Raw genomic sequence first — 18,288 nt, 5'->3', positions numbered from 1 at the left:
AGGATGGTGCAACCTCCTATTTCCATCTGCGGCCGGGGAGAGTATCCCAGGATTTCACAGCTCCCGGCTGTGTGTGCCACCCCCGCCCTGAGCACAGCAGGTACAGCCTCGGGGCACCGAGTCCAGGGAACTCCCGGGCAGCAGCGACCCGGGAACTGTCGGGAATTCATTCCCGCGTGGGTTTGTCGCCGGTGCAGGAGCGGAGCCGCCTCTGCAGGGCTGGATTTTTGGGGTTGGTGTCCCTGGAAGGGCTGATGCCCCCTTGGAGGTTCAGCACGGAGGATTTGGCTCTCCAAAGGATGATGGGCTGGGCGAGTCTTTGCAAGGAGGGAGCAGCACCGGTTCTGGCAGGTGCAGAGCACCCAAAGCAGCGCAGAGCCCAGGGAAGGTGCTGCTGGAACGGGACACAGGGAACTGTGCATCCATCCTGTGCCATGGAAATCCCCCAGAGCTGGCACAGCTGCTGGCTGTCCTCGTCCCAGAGAGCTGCCCGAGGCTGGAGCGGGTTGGCTGCTGCCAGGAAAAGGCTGGAGAGCACTGGGAGGTCTCCCCTCTGCTCGAGACAGGCAAAGAGCAGCAGAGCAGCATCGTTCCGTCGGCAGGGAATTCATTCTCCGTGTGCTTAAAACCATGGGATCAGGGAATGGGTTGGGTTGGAAGGACCTTAAAGCCCATCCCATTCCATGGGCAGGGACATCTTCCCTTTCCATCCCTTCCCGTGCCATTTAAGAGCTCAGGACTTCCATCCCTGGAGAAATTGCGGTCCCTTAATTCCACGCTGTAACTCTGCTACAAAAACCATCTGGAAAGATGCAGGAAATGTCCAGAATTTCCTTTTACACACAGATGGCTCTCAGGACACTGCTGGGGGATGCTGGAATTCCACAACCACGGTGCTTCTGGAGGCTCGCTGGGTTTTTGGGCTGCTTTAAAGGCAGAGGGAGGGTGAGCACTGTCCCAGGCTGCTCCCAGCCCCAATGTCCAGCCTGGCCTGGGACACTGCCAGGGATCCAGGGGCAGCCCCAGCTGCTCTGGGCACCCTGTGCCAGGGCCTGCCCACCCTCCCAGGGAACAATTCCTGCCCGATATCCCATCCAGCCCTGCCCGCTGGCACTGGGAAGCCATTCCCTGTGTCCTGCCCCTGTTCCCATTCCCTCTCCAGCCCACGCAGCCACCCCAGCCCCGCTGTGCTGCTGCCCTGGGTGACCCGTGGGTGACACACAGTGGCCTCGGCTGGGGGCCTGTGGTGGCACCTGAGGAGGAGGAGCTGCTGCAGCACCTCAGCGTCCCTGCTCAGCTGGGAAAAGGCTCCCAGCAGTGCTGGGCCGGCTCTGGAATAATTTCCCAAGGGCTTCCAGCAGACATCCCTTTGGCTGGGAGGGGAGTGGATTCCAGGCGGCCCTGGGGTGACAGATGCGCTCGGAAACATCCCACATTCCTGCTGGCACTCTCGGCTCGGGCCACGCTGCAGGCAGAGCGACAACCCCCGCCCAGAGCCGGGTGAAGAGCCACGGTGGTGGCAGGACCCAGCACTGGGGACGTGTCACTCACGGGAGCCACCGCTGTGAGAGGGGTCTGAGCCACACAGCCCCGAGCACTTAAAAACCTCTGGAATTCAAAGGATGATGCTGGAAAATGAAAAATTAATTTTTTTTCTCACTTTCTCAGTCTTCTGAGCCCACCACTATCTTAAAATGGGGTGGGAAAAGGCTTGGGGATGACTTAATTTCCTTAATGGTGCTGTTTTCTTGTGAAAATCACCTCCCTCTGCCTTTAAAGCAGCCCAAAAACCCAGCGAGCCTCCAGAAGCACCGTGGCGGTGGAATTCCAGCATCCCCCAGCAGTGTCCTGAGAGCCATCTGTGTGTAAAAGGAAATTCTGGACATTTCCTGCATCTTTCCAGATGGTTTTTGTAGCGGAGTTACAGCGTGGAGTTAAGGGACCGCAATTTCTCCAGGGATGAGAGAAGAGCTCTGAGCTCTTAAATGGCACAGGAAGGGATGGAAATTTGTTTATAAAACGGTTGATTTTGTCTGGCACGACTGAGGGTGTTTATCCGAGTTCCTGAGAGAAATTCCCACAATCCTGAAAGTTCCAAAGCCCTGTCCCGCCCCTGGGAAACCGCAGGACCCGAGGTGAATCTGCCCCACCTGCAGGATTGAAGTTCCCCACCCCCTGTGGATAAAAAAATCCATTTCACGTCAGATTTTTTCAATCTTCTCCCTTTTTTTCCTAAAACTTATGGGAAATACAGTAAGAACTAAACAAACAAACACCTCATAGGGCTTTTTTGGGCTGTGGCATCCCCAGGGCCATTCCAGGAGGGTTTTCTGCAGCCCTCAGGCTTCCCAGCGCGGCTCCTGTCACCTGCAGGCTCCTGGTGCCCTGACCACACCAAGTGCCCGGGTTTGGAGCAAATTTGTGTTTTCCTGGCAGCCTAATCCATGGAATTTGGGGGTTTTAAAAGCCTTTTTAATGCATGCAGGGGTGGAGAGGGGTTTTCATGGACACACAGCAGGGTTGGGAGAGCACGACCCATGGAATGGCTCAGGGATCTTAGAACCATGGAATGGTTTGGGTCGGAAGGGACCTTAAAAACCATTTAATTCCACCCCCCTGCCATGGGCAGGGACACCTCCCACTGCCCCAGGCTGCTCCCAGCCCCAATGTCCAGCCTGGCCTAGGGCACTGCCAGGGATCCAGGGGCAGCCCCAGCTGCTCTGGGCACCCTGTGCCAGGGCCAGCCCACCCTCCCAGGGAACAATTCCTGCCCAATATCCCATCCAGCCCTGCCCTCTGGCACTGGGATCCATTCCCTGTGTCCTGTCCCTCCATGCCTTGTCCCCAGTCCCTCTCCAGCTCTCCTGGAGCCCCTTTAGGCCCTGCAAGGGGCTCTGAGCTCTCCCTGGAGCTTCTCCAGGTGAACACTCCAGAGGGGCTCCAGCCCTGGAGCAGCTCCGTGGCCTCCTCTGGACCCATCCCAGCAGCTCCACATCCCTGTGATGTCGGGATGGATGCAGAATCCCCCCTCCCTTGCCCTGCTGCCCCGGGAACGCAGCCCGGGACAGGACCGGGAGGCGCAGCTGCTGCCGGCGGAGCGGGGATGTGCAGGGGAGGGGATGCTGTCCCTGGCAGCGCTGGGGACAACCCCGAGCTCCCAGGCTGACCAGTGACTCAGCCCCAAACCCTGCGGGCCCAGCCGGGCCCCGCTGCCCCTCCCTGCCCCGCCCGGTGCCCTGCTGGGCACAGTCGGGGTGCCGAGGAGGGGTTTTCCTGCGGGCATCAGCCCTGGGCGCTGCTGGGGTGGCAGCGGTGCCTCGGGGAGGTTCTGGGAGCACGGAGGGGGTGCTGCGGGGTTGAGCTGGGCCGCTTTGGGCCGCGGCTGTGCCAGGCTCTGGTTTCCTGAGCGCTGAGCTCACACAGCTCCAGAACGAGCCCAGCCCCGTGCCCGCCTGGCACCGCCTGTCCCCTTGGCCGCCCTGGTCACACGAGTGCCTTGTCCCACTAATCCCCGCCGCAGGGGCCCCGGCCTGGCTCTGCTGCTCCCGCTGAGTGAAGCTCATTTACACCTGCTCGGGGCCGTGCCGGGGTTTTCTCTCTCGGGCTCGTGTCCGGGTTGGTCTCTCCGGCTTTTTTTCCAGAGTGTCTCAAGAGGATGAACTTTTCAGGGCAGGTTTGCAGGTGAACCACCTCCGAGCAGCTCCTTGAGCTGGGTTTGGACGGTCAGGGCATCCCACTGCTGTTCCCGATACCCGCGGGGCTGGGATCTCCCAGGAGCAGCCTCTGCCCTTGGGACACCCCAGATGTGCCCGTCCTCACCAACCCAGCCCTGAGTGCGCTGAGGGAAGAGCTGCATCGCTCTGGGCTGGGTCCGAGGGAAACCCCAGGGTTGCAGATGCTCCCCCAGAGCACAGGAGACTCCAGGTTTGCAGCTGATCTCCCAGGAAATGCCTTGGGGAGGGAGAGGTTGGAGCCTGGGTCAGGCGGGTGGGGGCAGATCCCAACCCCCCTGTGTCCCCCAGAGCCAAGAACATCCTTCCCCCTCTTCCCCAGCCCACAGGAGGTTATTTTCGGGGCAGGAAGGAAGAGCCTGGATGGGGTGACTCAGACAGGACCTGCCACCCTCTGTCCTGGTTATCCAGAACCCCTTACACTGCACCCCGGGGAGCTCCCAAACCAGCCCTGTTATTTTGGAGCCTGATTCCTTTGTGTGACCTCAGCGCAGCAAAAGTATCAGGGGGAACTGAATTTCTCTGCAAGTGCAGCCCAGGAGCTCCCGAGCCAGGAGCTGCTCCCAGTTCCCTGCTGGCAATTCCTGATGCAGGAACTGGGCAGGTGAGGTGTTCATCCAGGACATGCACGGGCAGAGTGTCCCAAAGCCGCAGCTCACCTGTGTCACAGCAAAAGGAGCCATTCAGCTTAGCTGGGGGACCAGAATTGCAAAAGCAAATAAATCTGTGCTTCATAGAGAGATTTGAAGTGATCGATTTCCCAGCAGGAAAGCTGATGGGGCAGGGATCTTCCCTAACCAGGGACTCTTGGAGGACTCAGGTCCTGGAGAGCCTGGCCAGAGCTCCAAGGGGCCTCGTGGGTGATTTGTGCCCAGGGCAGCACCTGTCACTGGGCCTGAGCTGCCTTTACCTATGGAGGCGCAAAGAGTTTGATCTGGGTTATTTATAGGAGCTGCTAAAAATGTGCCAGGATGTGCCAGGCCAGGGGCAGGGGCTGCTCCTCCTGTCCCTGTGGCCGGGGCTGGTGCCAGGGTGGGACCCTTCCCCTGGGCTGGTGGGACCCGGCCGTGTGCCCCACACTGTGCCCGCCCGCATTGCTGTGGGACTGGGCTCACTGGGGACAGAGGGCTGCTGGGCTGGGCCCCTCACAGAGCCTGGGCTTGGCTTTGGTTCCGAATTTGGGAAGCACCCAGAGATGCTGGTGGCTTCAGGACTGTGGTGTGTGGGATCTGCACATGGGATTGGTGCTGCTCCCTGGAGCCATCCCACCCTCTCTGGGTAGCCCCAAAGGGGTCAGAGCAGGACCAGGAGCTGCAAAAGACCCCAAAAAGCCACAAAGAATTCCCATGCCAGAGACAACACTCCCTTTGAGCCTCGCAGTGTGACCTCAGGCAGTGCTGCCCCACCGCAGCATCTCCCTCGGCGGTGCCAGCCCCGCTCCTGGCGCTGCCAGGCGCTGCTCCATCGGCCTGGGAGCGGCTCGGCGGCTCCAGCCCAGCGACAGGGAGAGGGGACACGGGCAGGAGCAGCGCTGGGGCTGCTCCTCCTGCTCCCGCCGGGACAGGAATGAGCAGAGTCACGGGGCTGCAGAAACCCGAGCCCGGCGCTGATCGCTGGTGGCAGCTGAGGCAGAGCCACCTCCGCCGGCGGGGACAGCACTGGGGGACCGGAGCGGCAGCACCGGGCGGGAGGGTCCAGGAAAACACGGACCCTGCAGCGAGGGTGGGACAGCAGCGCTGTGGCACGGCCCAGGGCACGGGCTGGTCCTGACAGCTCTGCAAATCCCCATCTCCAGAGAAACTGAGGCTGCCCAGAGCAGCGAGCTCCTGTGAGTCCTCAGAGCTGCCAGAGATGAGGTGGGAAGGGCCCCCATGGGCTCCGTGGGTGCTGCTGGAGCTGCTCCCTCTGGACTCGGTGATCCCGATGGATCCATTCCAGCTGGAGGTGCTCTGCGATCCCACGCACCAGCGCATTCCCGGTGGGATTTGGGGTGATACGGCCAGACACAGCCCTGGGCTTTCAGGCTTTTTTGAGCTCCCTGTCATCGAGGGCAAGGTCCCAGAGCTGCTCAAGTGGAGCAGGAACTGGGTGTGAGTCCAGAGTAACTCCATGAGAAGCAGCACTGGTGGCACCTCTGTTGCCCTGCCCGGGCATTTTCCCCACCCAGAGACACCTGGGGGCCAAAATTCCCTTTTCTTTGCTTTGATGAGGTCCCACCTCTGGGGTTCATCCCCCCCTCTGTGGGGGACCTGCTCCAGGCTCTGTTTTGTGGCAGTTTGGTCACAGGTTGGGCTGGAGCCGGACTCTGCTTTGCTGTGACGTGAATCAGTTTGTGCCATTAAATAACCCCGTTCAGCAGGGACAAAACTCTCCCTAAAACAGACAGAACCAGAGAATCCTTCAGGTTGGAAAAGCCCTCTGGGATCATCAAGCCCAACTGCTCTCCCAGCACTGCCAAGGCCACCGCTGACCCCTGTCCCCAGGTGCCACATCCACACGGCTCTTAAACCCTTCCAGGGATGGGGACTCCACCCCTGCTCTGGGCAGCCTGTTCCAAAGTCTGGCCAACTTTTCCATGAATAAATTTTGCCAATCTCCAACCTAAACCTCCCCCGGCCCAGCCTGAGGCCGTTCCCTCTCCTCCTGTCCCTGTTCCCTGCCAGCAGAGCCCGACCCCCCCGGCTGCCCCCTCCTGTCAGGGACTTGTGCAGAGCCACAAGGTCCCCCCTGAGCCTCCTTTGCTCCAGCCTGAGCCCCTTTCCCAGCTCCAAATGGGAATAGGGGTCTGGGAGGAGCAGGAACACACGGGGTGCCCCGTGATCCATGCGCGATAACCTTCCCTGCGAGCTCAGTACTTCAGCCACAAACCCATTCGCTAAAACCCCCCTGAGATCCTGCCACCAAATGCCACCAAATGCCCCCAAGATGTCCCTGGCTGGTATTTCAGCCCTTTGTCCCCGCAGGCTGGGCGCGGCTGGCCCAGAAGCAGAATGAGAGGATGGCCGGCCTGCCGCACATCCCGGGCCCCGAAAACCTGCGCCCCTTCACCCCGGCCTCACTGGCCGCCATCGAGCAGCGCATGGCCGAGGCCGAGGCGCTCCGGATAAAGCGGCAGCAGGTGGAGATGCCCGAGGAAGAGGAGGTCAAGCCCAGCAGTGACCTGGAAGCCGGCAAGAACCTGCCCCTCATCTATGGTGACCCACCCCTGGAGCTCATCGGGATCCCCCTGGAGGACCTGGACCCTTTCTACAAGGACAAGAAGGTAAAGGGGCAGAGCTTTGCCCGTGGTAGGCCTGGCCTTAGGAGTAAGTCCCAAGCAAAAGACCCAAGCAGGACCTCCTGTGCTTTCCACTGTGCTCACCCGAGCCCATCCTGGTGATCCACCACCGCAGACTGCTGCGGTTGCTTCTCTTCCAAAGCAGAGAGCACCTCCAAGCCTTTGGAGCTCCAAACACACAGCGAGATCTCCCCTCTGAAGGCAGCCCTTGGTCCGTGGTGTTTTGGGGGGTGCAGAAGGACTAACCCAGCCCCTCCTCTCTTTTCTCCACAGACGTTCATAGTCCTCAACAAGGGCAAGTCCATCTTCCGCTTCTCGGCCACCCCTGCCCTCTACATGCTGGGGCCCTTCCACCCCATCCGCAGAGGAGCCATCAAAGTCCTCATCCATTCATATCCTTGATCTCCGGGATGCTGCTCCACGGCCAGGTCAAATCCTGGTACTCAGAGTCCAAACAGCCCCAGGAGAGGGACGAGAGAAGGGGTCCATGGTGGTGTGGTGAGGAAACCTCCTGGGCCCCTACCACAGCCAGGACCTGCTGTCCAGTGCTCTAGTCTGAGGAGTAGGTGCTTGATGGGCACCTTGGTGGCACCAAGAGGTCGCTCTTGGTTGGAGAAGGGAGGAATCAGTTTGGATGGAGAAGGGAAGAAGCCCAAGCGGTGAAGCTTCCCAGGGAGAGGTTGAAGGGTTTTGAGGTCTGGGGAGACTTGGGAAGGAAGGGAGATGTTTATGGATCAGGGGATCTGGTCCCACTGGGTGAGCAGGGCAGCTCCAAGGAGGCTTCGGGAGAGGGAAGCAGAAGAACCAGGACAGAGAGGGAAAGGCAGGAAAGGAGCCCAAGAGCACGAGGGGCACTGCAGAGTGGGTGGGAAGTGATCCCAGCAGAGCTCCGGTGGCACTGGGGGTTCATGGCCAGGAGGGAGGAGGAAAAGAGGGAGGCTTTGTGGCAGAGGGGTCTCAGCCTAAGAGGTAGAGCTTTCTAGAAAGAGGTTGAAGGTTTCTGAGGTCTGGAGAGACTTGGACAGGAAGGGAAAGCTGTATCCCAAGGTGATGGAGAGGAAGGAGCACAGGGGGCAAAAAGGGAGGCAGAGCCAGCACCATGGAGCTGGGAAGGGAAGCAGAAAGGAAGGGAAGGGGCCGGGACCATGCACGGGAGCAGAGAGGAAAAGAGGCAAGTGTGAGCACAGGACTGAGGCGGGAGAGCGGCAGGAGGGGCAGGGCAGGGTGAGGGACCACAGTGGCAGCCAGGACAAGAGGAGCAGGGACACTTGGCTTCCTGATCATGGGAAGGGGGGATCCAGGCACCATGCAGAGCATTTGTCCTTGACCAGGTTTTAAATTATTCAGCATGTTCATCATGATCACCATTTTAACCAACTGCGTGTTTATGACGCTGAGCAACCCCCCGGCATGGTCCAAGAACGTGGAGTGAGTCCTGAGACCTCCCCCGGCCATGGGGACAGCCCAGCCTGGCAATGTCCCCCACGAGGGACAAGACCAAGGCCGAGAGAGGGGGGTGGGGATGCAGGCACCCTTCAGAGCAGGAGAGGTGTCACTGGGCGGTGCTGGTGGCCCTCAGAAGGGATGTCCACGCTCTGCACTGGGCATTGCAGAGTGAGAACGTTTCAGCTGCCCAAAATCTGGTGGGGTGCCCGTGTCAGGAGAGCCCTGAAGAGCAGGTTGGGCTGGGCTGGGCCAGCACTGACAGTGTGGAGAGGCTGAGCTGATCCACCTGTCCAGGGACCATGGACGACCCACAGGACCGGGGAAATCCATCATTTTCTGCCGTGGTTCTGCACATTCAGATCTCAGCAGGGCTTTACAGAGAGCGTGGGGGTGGTGGGACATCAGCAGGGACAGAGGTGTTGCAGCAGGGTCACCAGAGGGATTGGTACCTCGAGATGTCCCAACCCACCTTACGAGGTGAGGTGAAAACCTCTCCCAGTGCTGAAGCACCCCAAAAACCCATCAGCCCCCAAACTCAGCTCCTCAAGATATTCCCCCTGGGAGGGGTGGACAAAACCTTGGACCCGGGCGAGCGTCCCCCGAGTGACCAGTCCCGTTTCAGATACACCTTCACTGGGATCTACACCTTCGAGTCTCTCATCAAGATCCTGTCGAGAGGCTTCTGCATCGACGACTTCACATTCCTGCGTGACCCGTGGAACTGGCTGGACTTCATGGTCATCTCCATGGCGTGAGTCCAGTGGGATGGGGAGGACAAGAGGGAAATTTGGAGGAACGAGGAGTGTTCCTGGCAGAGCCCCTGGAGCCCTTCCCTCTCCTGTCCCACAGCTACATTACCGAGTTCGTGGACCTGGGGAACATCTCCGCTCTCAGGACCTTCCGTGTCCTCCGTGCCTTGAAAACCATCACGGTGATACCAGGTGGGACTTAGAGAAGGGGCCTCCCCTCCGTGCCTTCCCCTGAGCTCAGGTATTTCCACCGTTCCCAGCAATTCCTGGTTCTTTTGGCAGCGCCAAGAGAAAACAGAGGAAATGAGGTATTCGATGAATTTTCCACATAATTCGGCTTTTGGGTCAGGTCCTGCTGATTTTACATCTTGACACCAGCTGCACTCACCAGGCAGCCCCTGAAGAGGCAGATGTGATGTTTTTAAGGCTCCTTGGAGATGAATTGAGGGAATTTGTGCTCCCGGTGGGTTTATGGGTTTGATAAACCAAATCACTCCATTTTTGAAGCCATGGGCTCAGTTTTGTTGGCTGTTCTGGTGCTGAGGCTGAGATATTTAATGGGTATTGGTTTAACATCACCCAAAACATCCAGACTCGTGTGAGGAGCACCTTATCAAATCCCTCTGATTGCTGATTTCCACATTTGATACCATTTCAACACCCTGCTTTCAACACCTGGTGCAAGCACACAGAAATCTGAGATTGAACTGAAAATGAAAATTCCTCGTGGTGAAAAAATCCTCGTGGTGTCCCTGCAGGCTCCAGATCGTGAGGGTTCACATTTGAATGTTTTTTTCCTTCATCAAACAGGCTAAAAATTGCACTGAGCAAAACATAAACTGCTGCTTCTTTCTGGAGCGACATCCCCAAGGGCTCTGCAGAAATAGCAGTGGCAAAAATAAGCTGGTTTAGAATATCTGACCTCGGTCAGGCCCTTGGTGAACAGGATTTTACCTAAATAGTTTGGGGAACGAGGAGCTGGCAGGAGGACAGGGCTAAAAATCATTTCCTTGGAGAATATCTCCATGTGAGAAAGCTCTGGGCTCAGAGAAGCTCTAAAGATCAACATTGGGATGTCCCAGCACTGCCCACCATCCATGTAGACCTTGGCTGATAGGATCCATCCTCCATGGAAAAATCCCACTGAGGATCTGTGGATGAGCCCCCTCTGGAGAGGGAGCAGCAGTGTTGGGGGGAGAGATGAGTTAATGGAGATGCAGATGTCACTTTGTCACCTTCACTTGGGATTTTCCAGCTTGAAGGGATCAGGATGAAGGGTCTGGCTGGTCTCCCAACCACCCAGGGACAGCAGTTGGAACACGGAGGCTTTCCTGGAGCTGGGAGAAGTGCTCAGCATCATCCAACTGGGCCAGCAAAGAGCTTCTCCATGTTCCACTCTAAAGTGGTTCACTCCAGTGGTTTGGGACAAAAATTGCCAGATCATGGCATTTAGGGAAAAAAGAAACTCCGAAGGAACTGATGGCTGCGCAGCTGGCGTGGCTTTGGCTTGGATATCCCAAGGCTGGGATGGGGAAGTCACCAGCACCTAGGGTGACAGTTTTGGGGGGCCCAGCCATGTGTGGGACACAGCTGGGATGTGATGTGAGCATAGAGCTGGGGGCCTGAACTCGGTGATGACACCTGTCCCCACCAGAGCCAGCACCTTCTGGGGACACCACAGCCTGCTCCCCACAAGCGACAAACGAGCGCTCAGCTCAGTGGTGACGCCTCTCCCCAGGGCTGAAGACGATCGTGGGGGCTCTGATCCAGTCGGTGAAGAAGCTCTCGGACGTGATGATCCTCACGGTTTTCTGCCTGAGCGTCTTCGCCCTCATCGGCCTCCAGCTCTTCATGGGCAACCTCCGGCAGAAGTGTGTGCGGTGGCCACCCCCCAACATCACCTTCCTGGAGGATTTGGGATTGGACAACAACACCTTGGTCAACTCAACCTTCTACAACTTCATGGATGACTTCACCGAGAACTTCACTGGGGACTTCACTGGGAACTTCACCGGGAACTTCACCAGCAACAGCACCTTTGACTTCGAGGCCTACATCAACGACGAAGGTAAAGCTCCTGCAGCCCCTTCTCCTCCAGCCCCTCACCCTGGTTTGCTCCTCAGGTTCCTGCTCTTCCTGCCCACTCCACGGCTTGCTCACACAGATCTTCCTGCCAAGGCTGGTGGGTGGAACAGCCCATGCACCCTCACAGAAGGGACAGATGAGATCAAATCCCCCTGGGCAGGGAAAACAGGGTCCAACTGGGCAAGCTGAGCTCTTCCAGGAAGGTTTCACAACAGGAAGGTTTGGATGGACCAGTGTCTCCATCTCTCTCACTTGCTGGTGAGGGTTGATGTCCCATCAGGGTGGTCACAGCAGGGAGACCAAACCCTTGAGGAGCAGGTGGAACTTTGGGTGGAAAACCAGAGAAAATGATGAAGGAATGACATTTTTAACCCACTTTTCACTATCTGGATCCTTCCCCAGGTACCACAGTGCCCAGTGAACCCTTTATGCAACACCACAAAAGCCACAGCAGGGGAGGGAGGGAGAGGTGGGACCAACACCCATGAAGTCCTCATGAAGGTCTCCAAGGTGCTCCTTTCCTACCCCTTCTTTGAAAATCTTGCCCGAAGTGTGGTGGGTTTTATGGTCGTTCTTCAGTTTTCAGTTTTTAAACTCCATGAAAATGTAAAAATCTCAGCAAATCTGCCTGGTAGAGCTGCAGGGTGTCAGGGTGCTCCACAGGGATGTTCCACATCTCAGGACACGCAGCAGAGCTCAGAAGGCTGGGTTGGGTCTCAGTGGAGCTACTTGGCCCATCAATCAGCTCTGGCCTTCATTACAGGAAGGTTTTGGTAGGGGGCAAGTTCAGTCCATAGGATCTGATGAGCTCCGTGCAAAGAGCAGCAGCCCAAGGCCACGAATGCAGCAGAGCAGCTGTTGGGGCCAGGCCAAAAACCTGGAATTGCACAAACAGGATATTTCCTCCCTGAGCCCCCACGGGATAAAGAAAAGCCTCATGGCAGAAGCCAGGCAGGGCCAGGGAGGGTCCAGGAAGCTCCAGAAGCCCCCACGTGGCTCCTGGGAGGGCTGTGCTGGGTGATGTTCAGGACTGGATCCAGCTACCCTCTGCCACATCCAGGTGTGGGTGTCGCCAGGTGCGCCTCTGCATCCCTGGGGCAGGTGACCTGTGGTGGCACTGCTTGGCAGCTCCTGTGGCTCTGGATCTGTGCTGGAGCTGTAAGGAGGAGCTTTAAGGACCCCTGGTCCTTAAAGGACCAGGGATGGGAGCAGGAGCAGTTTTCCCAGGTTCTTCTGGGACTCCTGCAGTGCCCCATGCTTGGTGCTTCCTGGGAATGCCCCGATTTCCCAGGAAAACAGGCCAGCCCTGATCCTTTGACCTCATGTTAACCCATTTTCCAGGCAGCCTGGCCCTGGCCAGATCCAAAGCTGTTTCCAGGCTTGGGAAGAACCTGGCTGGATTGATGAAACAACCCCAGGAGCTCCCTGAGACAGAGCCAAGACAAACAGCAAAGTCAACAGAGAGTAGATACCCCTATGCCCGACACTGGGAGTCAGCAGGGTTGGGATTCAAGGGATTTCCCTGACAGGAAGCTGCACCCAGGAATTTGAAATCAATGTTTGTGCTTATTTGTTTGTTTGTTTGTTTTTATTCCTTGCTCTTTCCCCACCTGCAAAGGGAATTACTACTTCCTGGAGGGAGCCCTCGATGCGCTGCTCTGTGGGAACAGCAGCGACGCCGGGTGAGTGAGACCCCCTCCCTCTGGATCCCTGAGAGGGGACAGGGAGCTGGCACAGCTCGTGGGACCCCTGGGGCTTGGGATGGGGCAGGGTTGGGGTGGGAATGTGGCTCTGCAGTCCGGGAATCCCAATGAATCAGCTTGGGGAGCATCCTGAGGGTATCATCCCAATGATTGGATCATCCCAATGGTATCAGCTTGAGGGGGTATTGATTCAGGCATCCCAACTGTATCAGCTTTGGGGCTATCAGTCGGAGCATCCTGAGGGTATCAGCTTGAGGGGGCATCAGTCAGAGCATCCCAATGGTGTCGGCTTGAGGGTATCAGTCTGGGCATCACAACTGCATCAGCTTCGGGTGGAATCAGTTCAGGCATCCCAAATTCATCAGCTTCAGGGGCCTCAGTCTGAGCATCCTGCCTGTATCAGCTGTGGGGGGTATCAGGGATCAGGTGGGGGCAGAGTGTATCAATCCAGGCATCCCCCTTGTCTCATCCTGGAGGGGGGGGGGTCCCCCCGCTGCCCCCCACTCTCCAGGGATGGGTTTGGCTGCGGGTCTGTGCCAGGGTCTCATCCCTGCTGCCCCACCCCCGGCAGGAAGTGCCCCGAGGGCTACGAGTGCATGAAGGCCGGGAGGAACCCCAACTACGGCTACACCAGCTACGACACCTTCAGCTGGGCCTTCCTGGCCCTCTTCCGCCTCATGACCCAGGACTACTGGGAGAACCTCTTCCAGCTGGTAGGCACCACCCTTCCGTCCCTGGGCAGGCATTCCTCTTGTTTCCATGCTGCCCCTGAGGGAAAAAGTCACTGACTGGAAGCTTGTGGGACCATGTCCTGTGGTTTGTGGATCCAGCCAGGGTCAGTGGAGATGGGGAAGGTCCCATCCACTTCCCTAACATGAGGGTGCAGTGTATTTCCCAGGGTGCTGTCAGCTCTATCACAGAAATCAGGGATTTAAAAGATTATCCAGAGCATCTCTGGCTCGAGCCGAGGGACGGGATAAGGAGGGGAAGCCAGGTCACTTGTCCAGTGACCAGGACAAGGCCATTGAGTTGTCCACCACAAAACTCCAGCTGACCCCGGCTCCAGAGGCTGTCCAGGTAAAAGGGATCCTACATCTAAGGCTACCCCTGTCCTCTGGCAAGGTGCGCCCAGATGATCAGAGTCAGAAAAGGACCACGTTGGCCTGAAGGTGAGGCCTGAGAAGGTGGGGGCTGAGGGACATCAGCCCCTCCCAGCAAAGCGAGTCAGTGATGGAATATTGGTCCCACCTCCATCGCTCCCAACCCTCGGGAACCTAGGGAACCAAGGCTGCTCTCTGCCTCCCACCCAGTGCCAGGGCCTGCAGGAAGGTCCATTGGGCAACCCTTGGAGAAGACAGGAGCAAAATATTTCCCTCCTGCCACAACCGGGAGGGTGTCCTGGGGTGGCACCTTCTCTTGGCAGCGTCACCAAAGTGACATTGTGACATCCCTGCCACCTCTTCCCACAGACACTGCGGGCAGCAGGGAAAACCTACATGATCTTCTTTGTGGTGGTCATCTTCCTGGGCTCCTTCTACCTCATCAACCTCATCCTGGCCGTGGTGGCCATGGCTTACGCCGAGCAGAATGACGCCACCATGCTGGAGGAGCAGCAGAAGGAGGAGGAATTCCAGCAGCTCCTGGAGCAGCTGAAGAAGCAGCAAGAGGAGCAGGAAAAGCAGGTGGGTGGGAAGGGTGAGGGCCAAAATGAGGGAGGGGTCTTGGGAATAGGAGAGGGAATGGAGGCAGCAACAAGCATGGTGTAAAACCCAAAGAAAAACTCCGTTTGGTCAATAGCAAGTAAAGAAAAAATGGAGGAACTATTTTGGGCATCACATCTGAATCAAAAAGCTGAGATACTCTCACGGGTAGGGACAAAAAAAGGCTGAAAAATCAAATTTCCACATCCAAATCCCAGCCCAGGGAGCACTGGGAGGCAGCAGAGAGGAGCTGGGAGGCAGCAGAGAGGAGCAGCACAAGGATGAGGTGTTGTTTGAGAGGAGGAAGAGGCGAGGGACAAAAAAGGCCTCAGAAGTCCCAATGGATCTCCTGCAGCACAGCAGGAGGCCTGGCAGGAGCCCAGCTCGGTGTCACCAGGGCACGAGGGAGGCATCCAGGGAAGGTGGGGCAGCTGCAGCACAGCTCAACGTGTCAGCAAACCCTGGCTTTGGAGACAAAACCGAGGGCTCGAGACACCCTGAGCCTCACCAGGGAGGCCCTGGTGTCCTTACGGGAGCCAAGGAAACCTGGAATGGTGGAAGTGTCCACGCTCATTGCAGGAGGGTTGGAAATTAATCCAGGTCCCTTCCAACCCAAAGCACTCTAAGATTCCAAAAACACCAGGTGGGAAGGGACCTCCAGGATCATCTGTTCCAACCCTGCTCGGCCAAAGCACAACCTGGACGAGAGACGTCCCACTGTGGTCCCAGGATGTTACCTTCGTCCCTTTCCCATCCTTGGGAATGTTTTTCAGTACAACATTCCCATAAAAACATGGCCAAGAGCCTCTGGTGCTGCAGCCCAGCCGTTTTCCATCTCTCATCACCATTTTGGTCCATGTCAGCACCATCCGCAGGAGACATCCCTGGAAATCTCTCTGTCTTGGGCAGGACAGCACCTCCCTCACGTGTAGAGACACAAATCAGTGTTTGACTCTCTCCAGAGCCTCTTATCTCTCAGTTCTTATCTGTCCAGAGCCACAACACCCCCTGGGAAGTGGCTTCTTCTTCTCTGGCTGCTGCTGTTTGCAGGAAGGGTCTGAGCCAGCCCTGCCCGAGGGTTGGGGACTCTGGGGCTGGGGTCAGGCTGGTGCTGAGGCCCCTTCCCTGAGCAAAACAACCAGGGCAGCGCCCAAAGGCTTTGTTAAGGGATGTTTTCCTTTGGAGTCACACAGAGAAATGGAAAACACCGAGAGAATGAGGCTGAGAGCGAGGGCAAAGCACCCACAAAAAATGGGGGCTTGGATCTATTTAATATCCCATGATGAAAGGTGGAAAATGTCCTGGATTTCGGCAATGTGCTGTGAGAACAGAGAATTTCCCACTCCTCTGTGGCATCCTCAGCGCTACCAGAGGGTGTAATAAACTCCAAATTTTAATAGCACTGTTGGAAAGAAAAAGACAAAAAAAAAGATAAATAATTGTACATGCAATGGAAATGTGATAATACAGCATTTTGGGGGGAAAAAATTAGATTTTGATCCAAACATTCTCAAATTCAGTGCAAGCCCAAAACTCCTGGAGGCCACATTTCAGCAAGAGCCTTGAGGATTTTGCTTGTTGGCCATTTTGGATGAGAGCTCATTGGAAAGGGCAGAGTTTCCTGCTTGAAGAACCGAGGTTTGCTCAGTTTTGGCCTTAGGAATTACCACCCCTGAGCAAATCCCAACAGATCTAACTCAGCTGTGGAGTGCTCAGTGCAGGGGGGAAAGGGAAAGGGAGAGGGAGAGGGGCAGGGAGAGGGAGAGGGAGAGGGAGAGGGAGAGGGAAAGTCTTGGAAATCCCAGGATGGTTTGGGTTGGAAGGGACCTGAAAGCTCAGCCAGTCCCACCCCTGCCATGGGACACCTCCCACTACCCCAGGTTGCTCCAAGCCTCATCCATCCAACACTTCCAGGGATGGAAGGAACCCCCTGGAGCCCTCGGCCACTGTGGGATGTCCCCGTGGCTGTGGACACAGGGCTGACGGGGCCGGGGTTGTGCAGTTGCAGGAGCGCACGTCCAGCAGCGATTCCCTGCCCAGCAGCGTGGCCGGAAAGGGGCATGACTCGGACCTCAACAGTGACCAGGACAAGGCCAAGGACTGCAACGGGCAGGTGGTGCCCAAGATCACCCTGCAGAGATCCAACACCGTGATCGATGTAGGTGCCAGCTCTGTCTCTGCCATCCCTGAGGGTGCCCGCCCTCACCGACCTCCTGAGGGGACAGGCTTGTGCCCACCTCGCCGTGGGTTGGGTCCTACAAGCCTTTTTGGGGTCCCCATCTTGCACCTGGAGGTGTCTCCAGACCATTCCCTGTTTTCTGCCTGCTCTGTCTTTCAGAGCATGGAATAAAACTCTGCATCCCTCCCTCCTCTCCTCCCAGTTCAACCCCACCTATGAGCCGGAGAAGTCGGACCTCAATCACCTCACTGTGGGCAACCAAGAAGGGCCAGGGCTGGAGAAGAGGGTGGGAAGTGCCATCAGTGTCATCTCCAACGCTGTGGAAGGTACGTCCCCCTGGCTGAGGGTCCTGGTCAGTGCTGGAGGGCCTGGGCTGGGGACAGTGGCCATCCCAAATTCCCAGCCCCATATGAGGGATGACTCCAGCCCCGGCGTCTCCGTACAGGGCCAGTGATGCTCATGCAAGGCTTTTCATCCCAGCTCACTGGGATGATGCCTGGCAGCAATAATCCAATATCTCACACAGATTAATGGGATGGCAGCTGATTAGAGGAGTCTCCAGAGCCAACTGGGAACTCTTGAGCAGCTTCCCAGGAGCTGCTGGTTCAGCTTCAGCAGAAAGCACCATGAACGCAGCAGTTCATGCCCCCTGTCCCTCCTGAGAAGGGGCATGAAACCCTCTGGTCACCCCAGAGCAGTTCCCTTGGGTGTCCTGGCAATCTCAGGGCAGCAGGGACACCTCAAATCCTGCCCAGAGGCTGAGAGCAGGATTGGATCCACAGTTCTCTGCCTGATCTGCCTTTCCATCCCACTCCAGTTTGGAGGGCAATGGCTGCATCATCTCTGTGCCTGGGCACGGGAAGGCTCCTCCTTTTAGCCCCCATATTTTTTGGGTGCCAGAATACAAGAAAGACCTAAAACTTCTAGAAAGTGTCCAAAGGAGGGCTGAGAAGATGATGAAGGATCTGGAGGAGCCACATGAGGAGCAGCTGAGGTCACTTGGTTTATTCAGATGGAGAAGAGGAGCCTGAGGTCAGACCTCAGGTCCTCCCAAGGAGCAGCTCCAATCTCTGCTCCCTGGGACAGGGACAGGACCCAGGGAACAGCTGGAGCTGTTCCAGGGGGTTTGGGATGGAGATCAGGGAAAGGTTCCTCCCCCAGAGGGTGCTGGGCACTGCCCAGGCTCCCCAGGGAATGGTCCCGGCCCCGAGGCTGCCAGAGCTGCAGGAGCGCTGGGACAGCGCTGCCAGGGATGCCCAGGGTGGGGTTGTTGGGGGGTCTGCGCAGGGCCAAGAACTGGATCAATGACCCCTGTGGATCTCTTCCAGCTCAGGATATTCCACGATATTAACATCATAGATCGTCCAGAGCCGGTCCAGGGCCTCAGGAGAACTTCTGAGGGTCAGCACTTGCCCACC

The 18,288-nt window shown here is 57.5% G+C and overlaps 1 protein-coding gene across 1 annotated transcript in view; it reads left to right on the top strand.

The window, feature by feature from the left end:
* Positions 1 to 18,288, top strand: part of SCN4A (sodium voltage-gated channel alpha subunit 4) — a 42,434-nt gene that overhangs the window by 2,534 nt on the left and 21,612 nt on the right. The window contains exons 2-12 of the mRNA XM_019279930.3: positions 6,695 to 6,993; positions 7,282 to 7,400; positions 8,347 to 8,436; positions 9,077 to 9,205; positions 9,304 to 9,395; positions 10,942 to 11,271; positions 12,907 to 12,970; positions 13,563 to 13,704; positions 14,461 to 14,673; positions 16,694 to 16,849; positions 17,073 to 17,196. Of these exons, the coding sequence (XP_019135475.2) occupies positions 6,730 to 6,993; positions 7,282 to 7,400; positions 8,347 to 8,436; positions 9,077 to 9,205; positions 9,304 to 9,395; positions 10,942 to 11,271; positions 12,907 to 12,970; positions 13,563 to 13,704; positions 14,461 to 14,673; positions 16,694 to 16,849; positions 17,073 to 17,196 (1,723 nt within the window). The 5' untranslated portion in view covers positions 6,695 to 6,729. The remainder of the gene's footprint in view (positions 1 to 6,694; positions 6,994 to 7,281; positions 7,401 to 8,346; positions 8,437 to 9,076; positions 9,206 to 9,303; positions 9,396 to 10,941; positions 11,272 to 12,906; positions 12,971 to 13,562; positions 13,705 to 14,460; positions 14,674 to 16,693; positions 16,850 to 17,072; positions 17,197 to 18,288) is intronic.

Source organism: Corvus cornix, chromosome 27, assembly GCF_000738735.6.
Source record: "Corvus cornix cornix isolate S_Up_H32 chromosome 27, ASM73873v5, whole genome shotgun sequence".
Classification (NCBI taxonomy): Eukaryota; Metazoa; Chordata; class Aves; order Passeriformes; family Corvidae; genus Corvus; species Corvus cornix.
The sequence above is the reverse complement of the archived record's forward strand: the minus strand, read 5'-3'. Positions and strand labels throughout refer to the sequence as shown.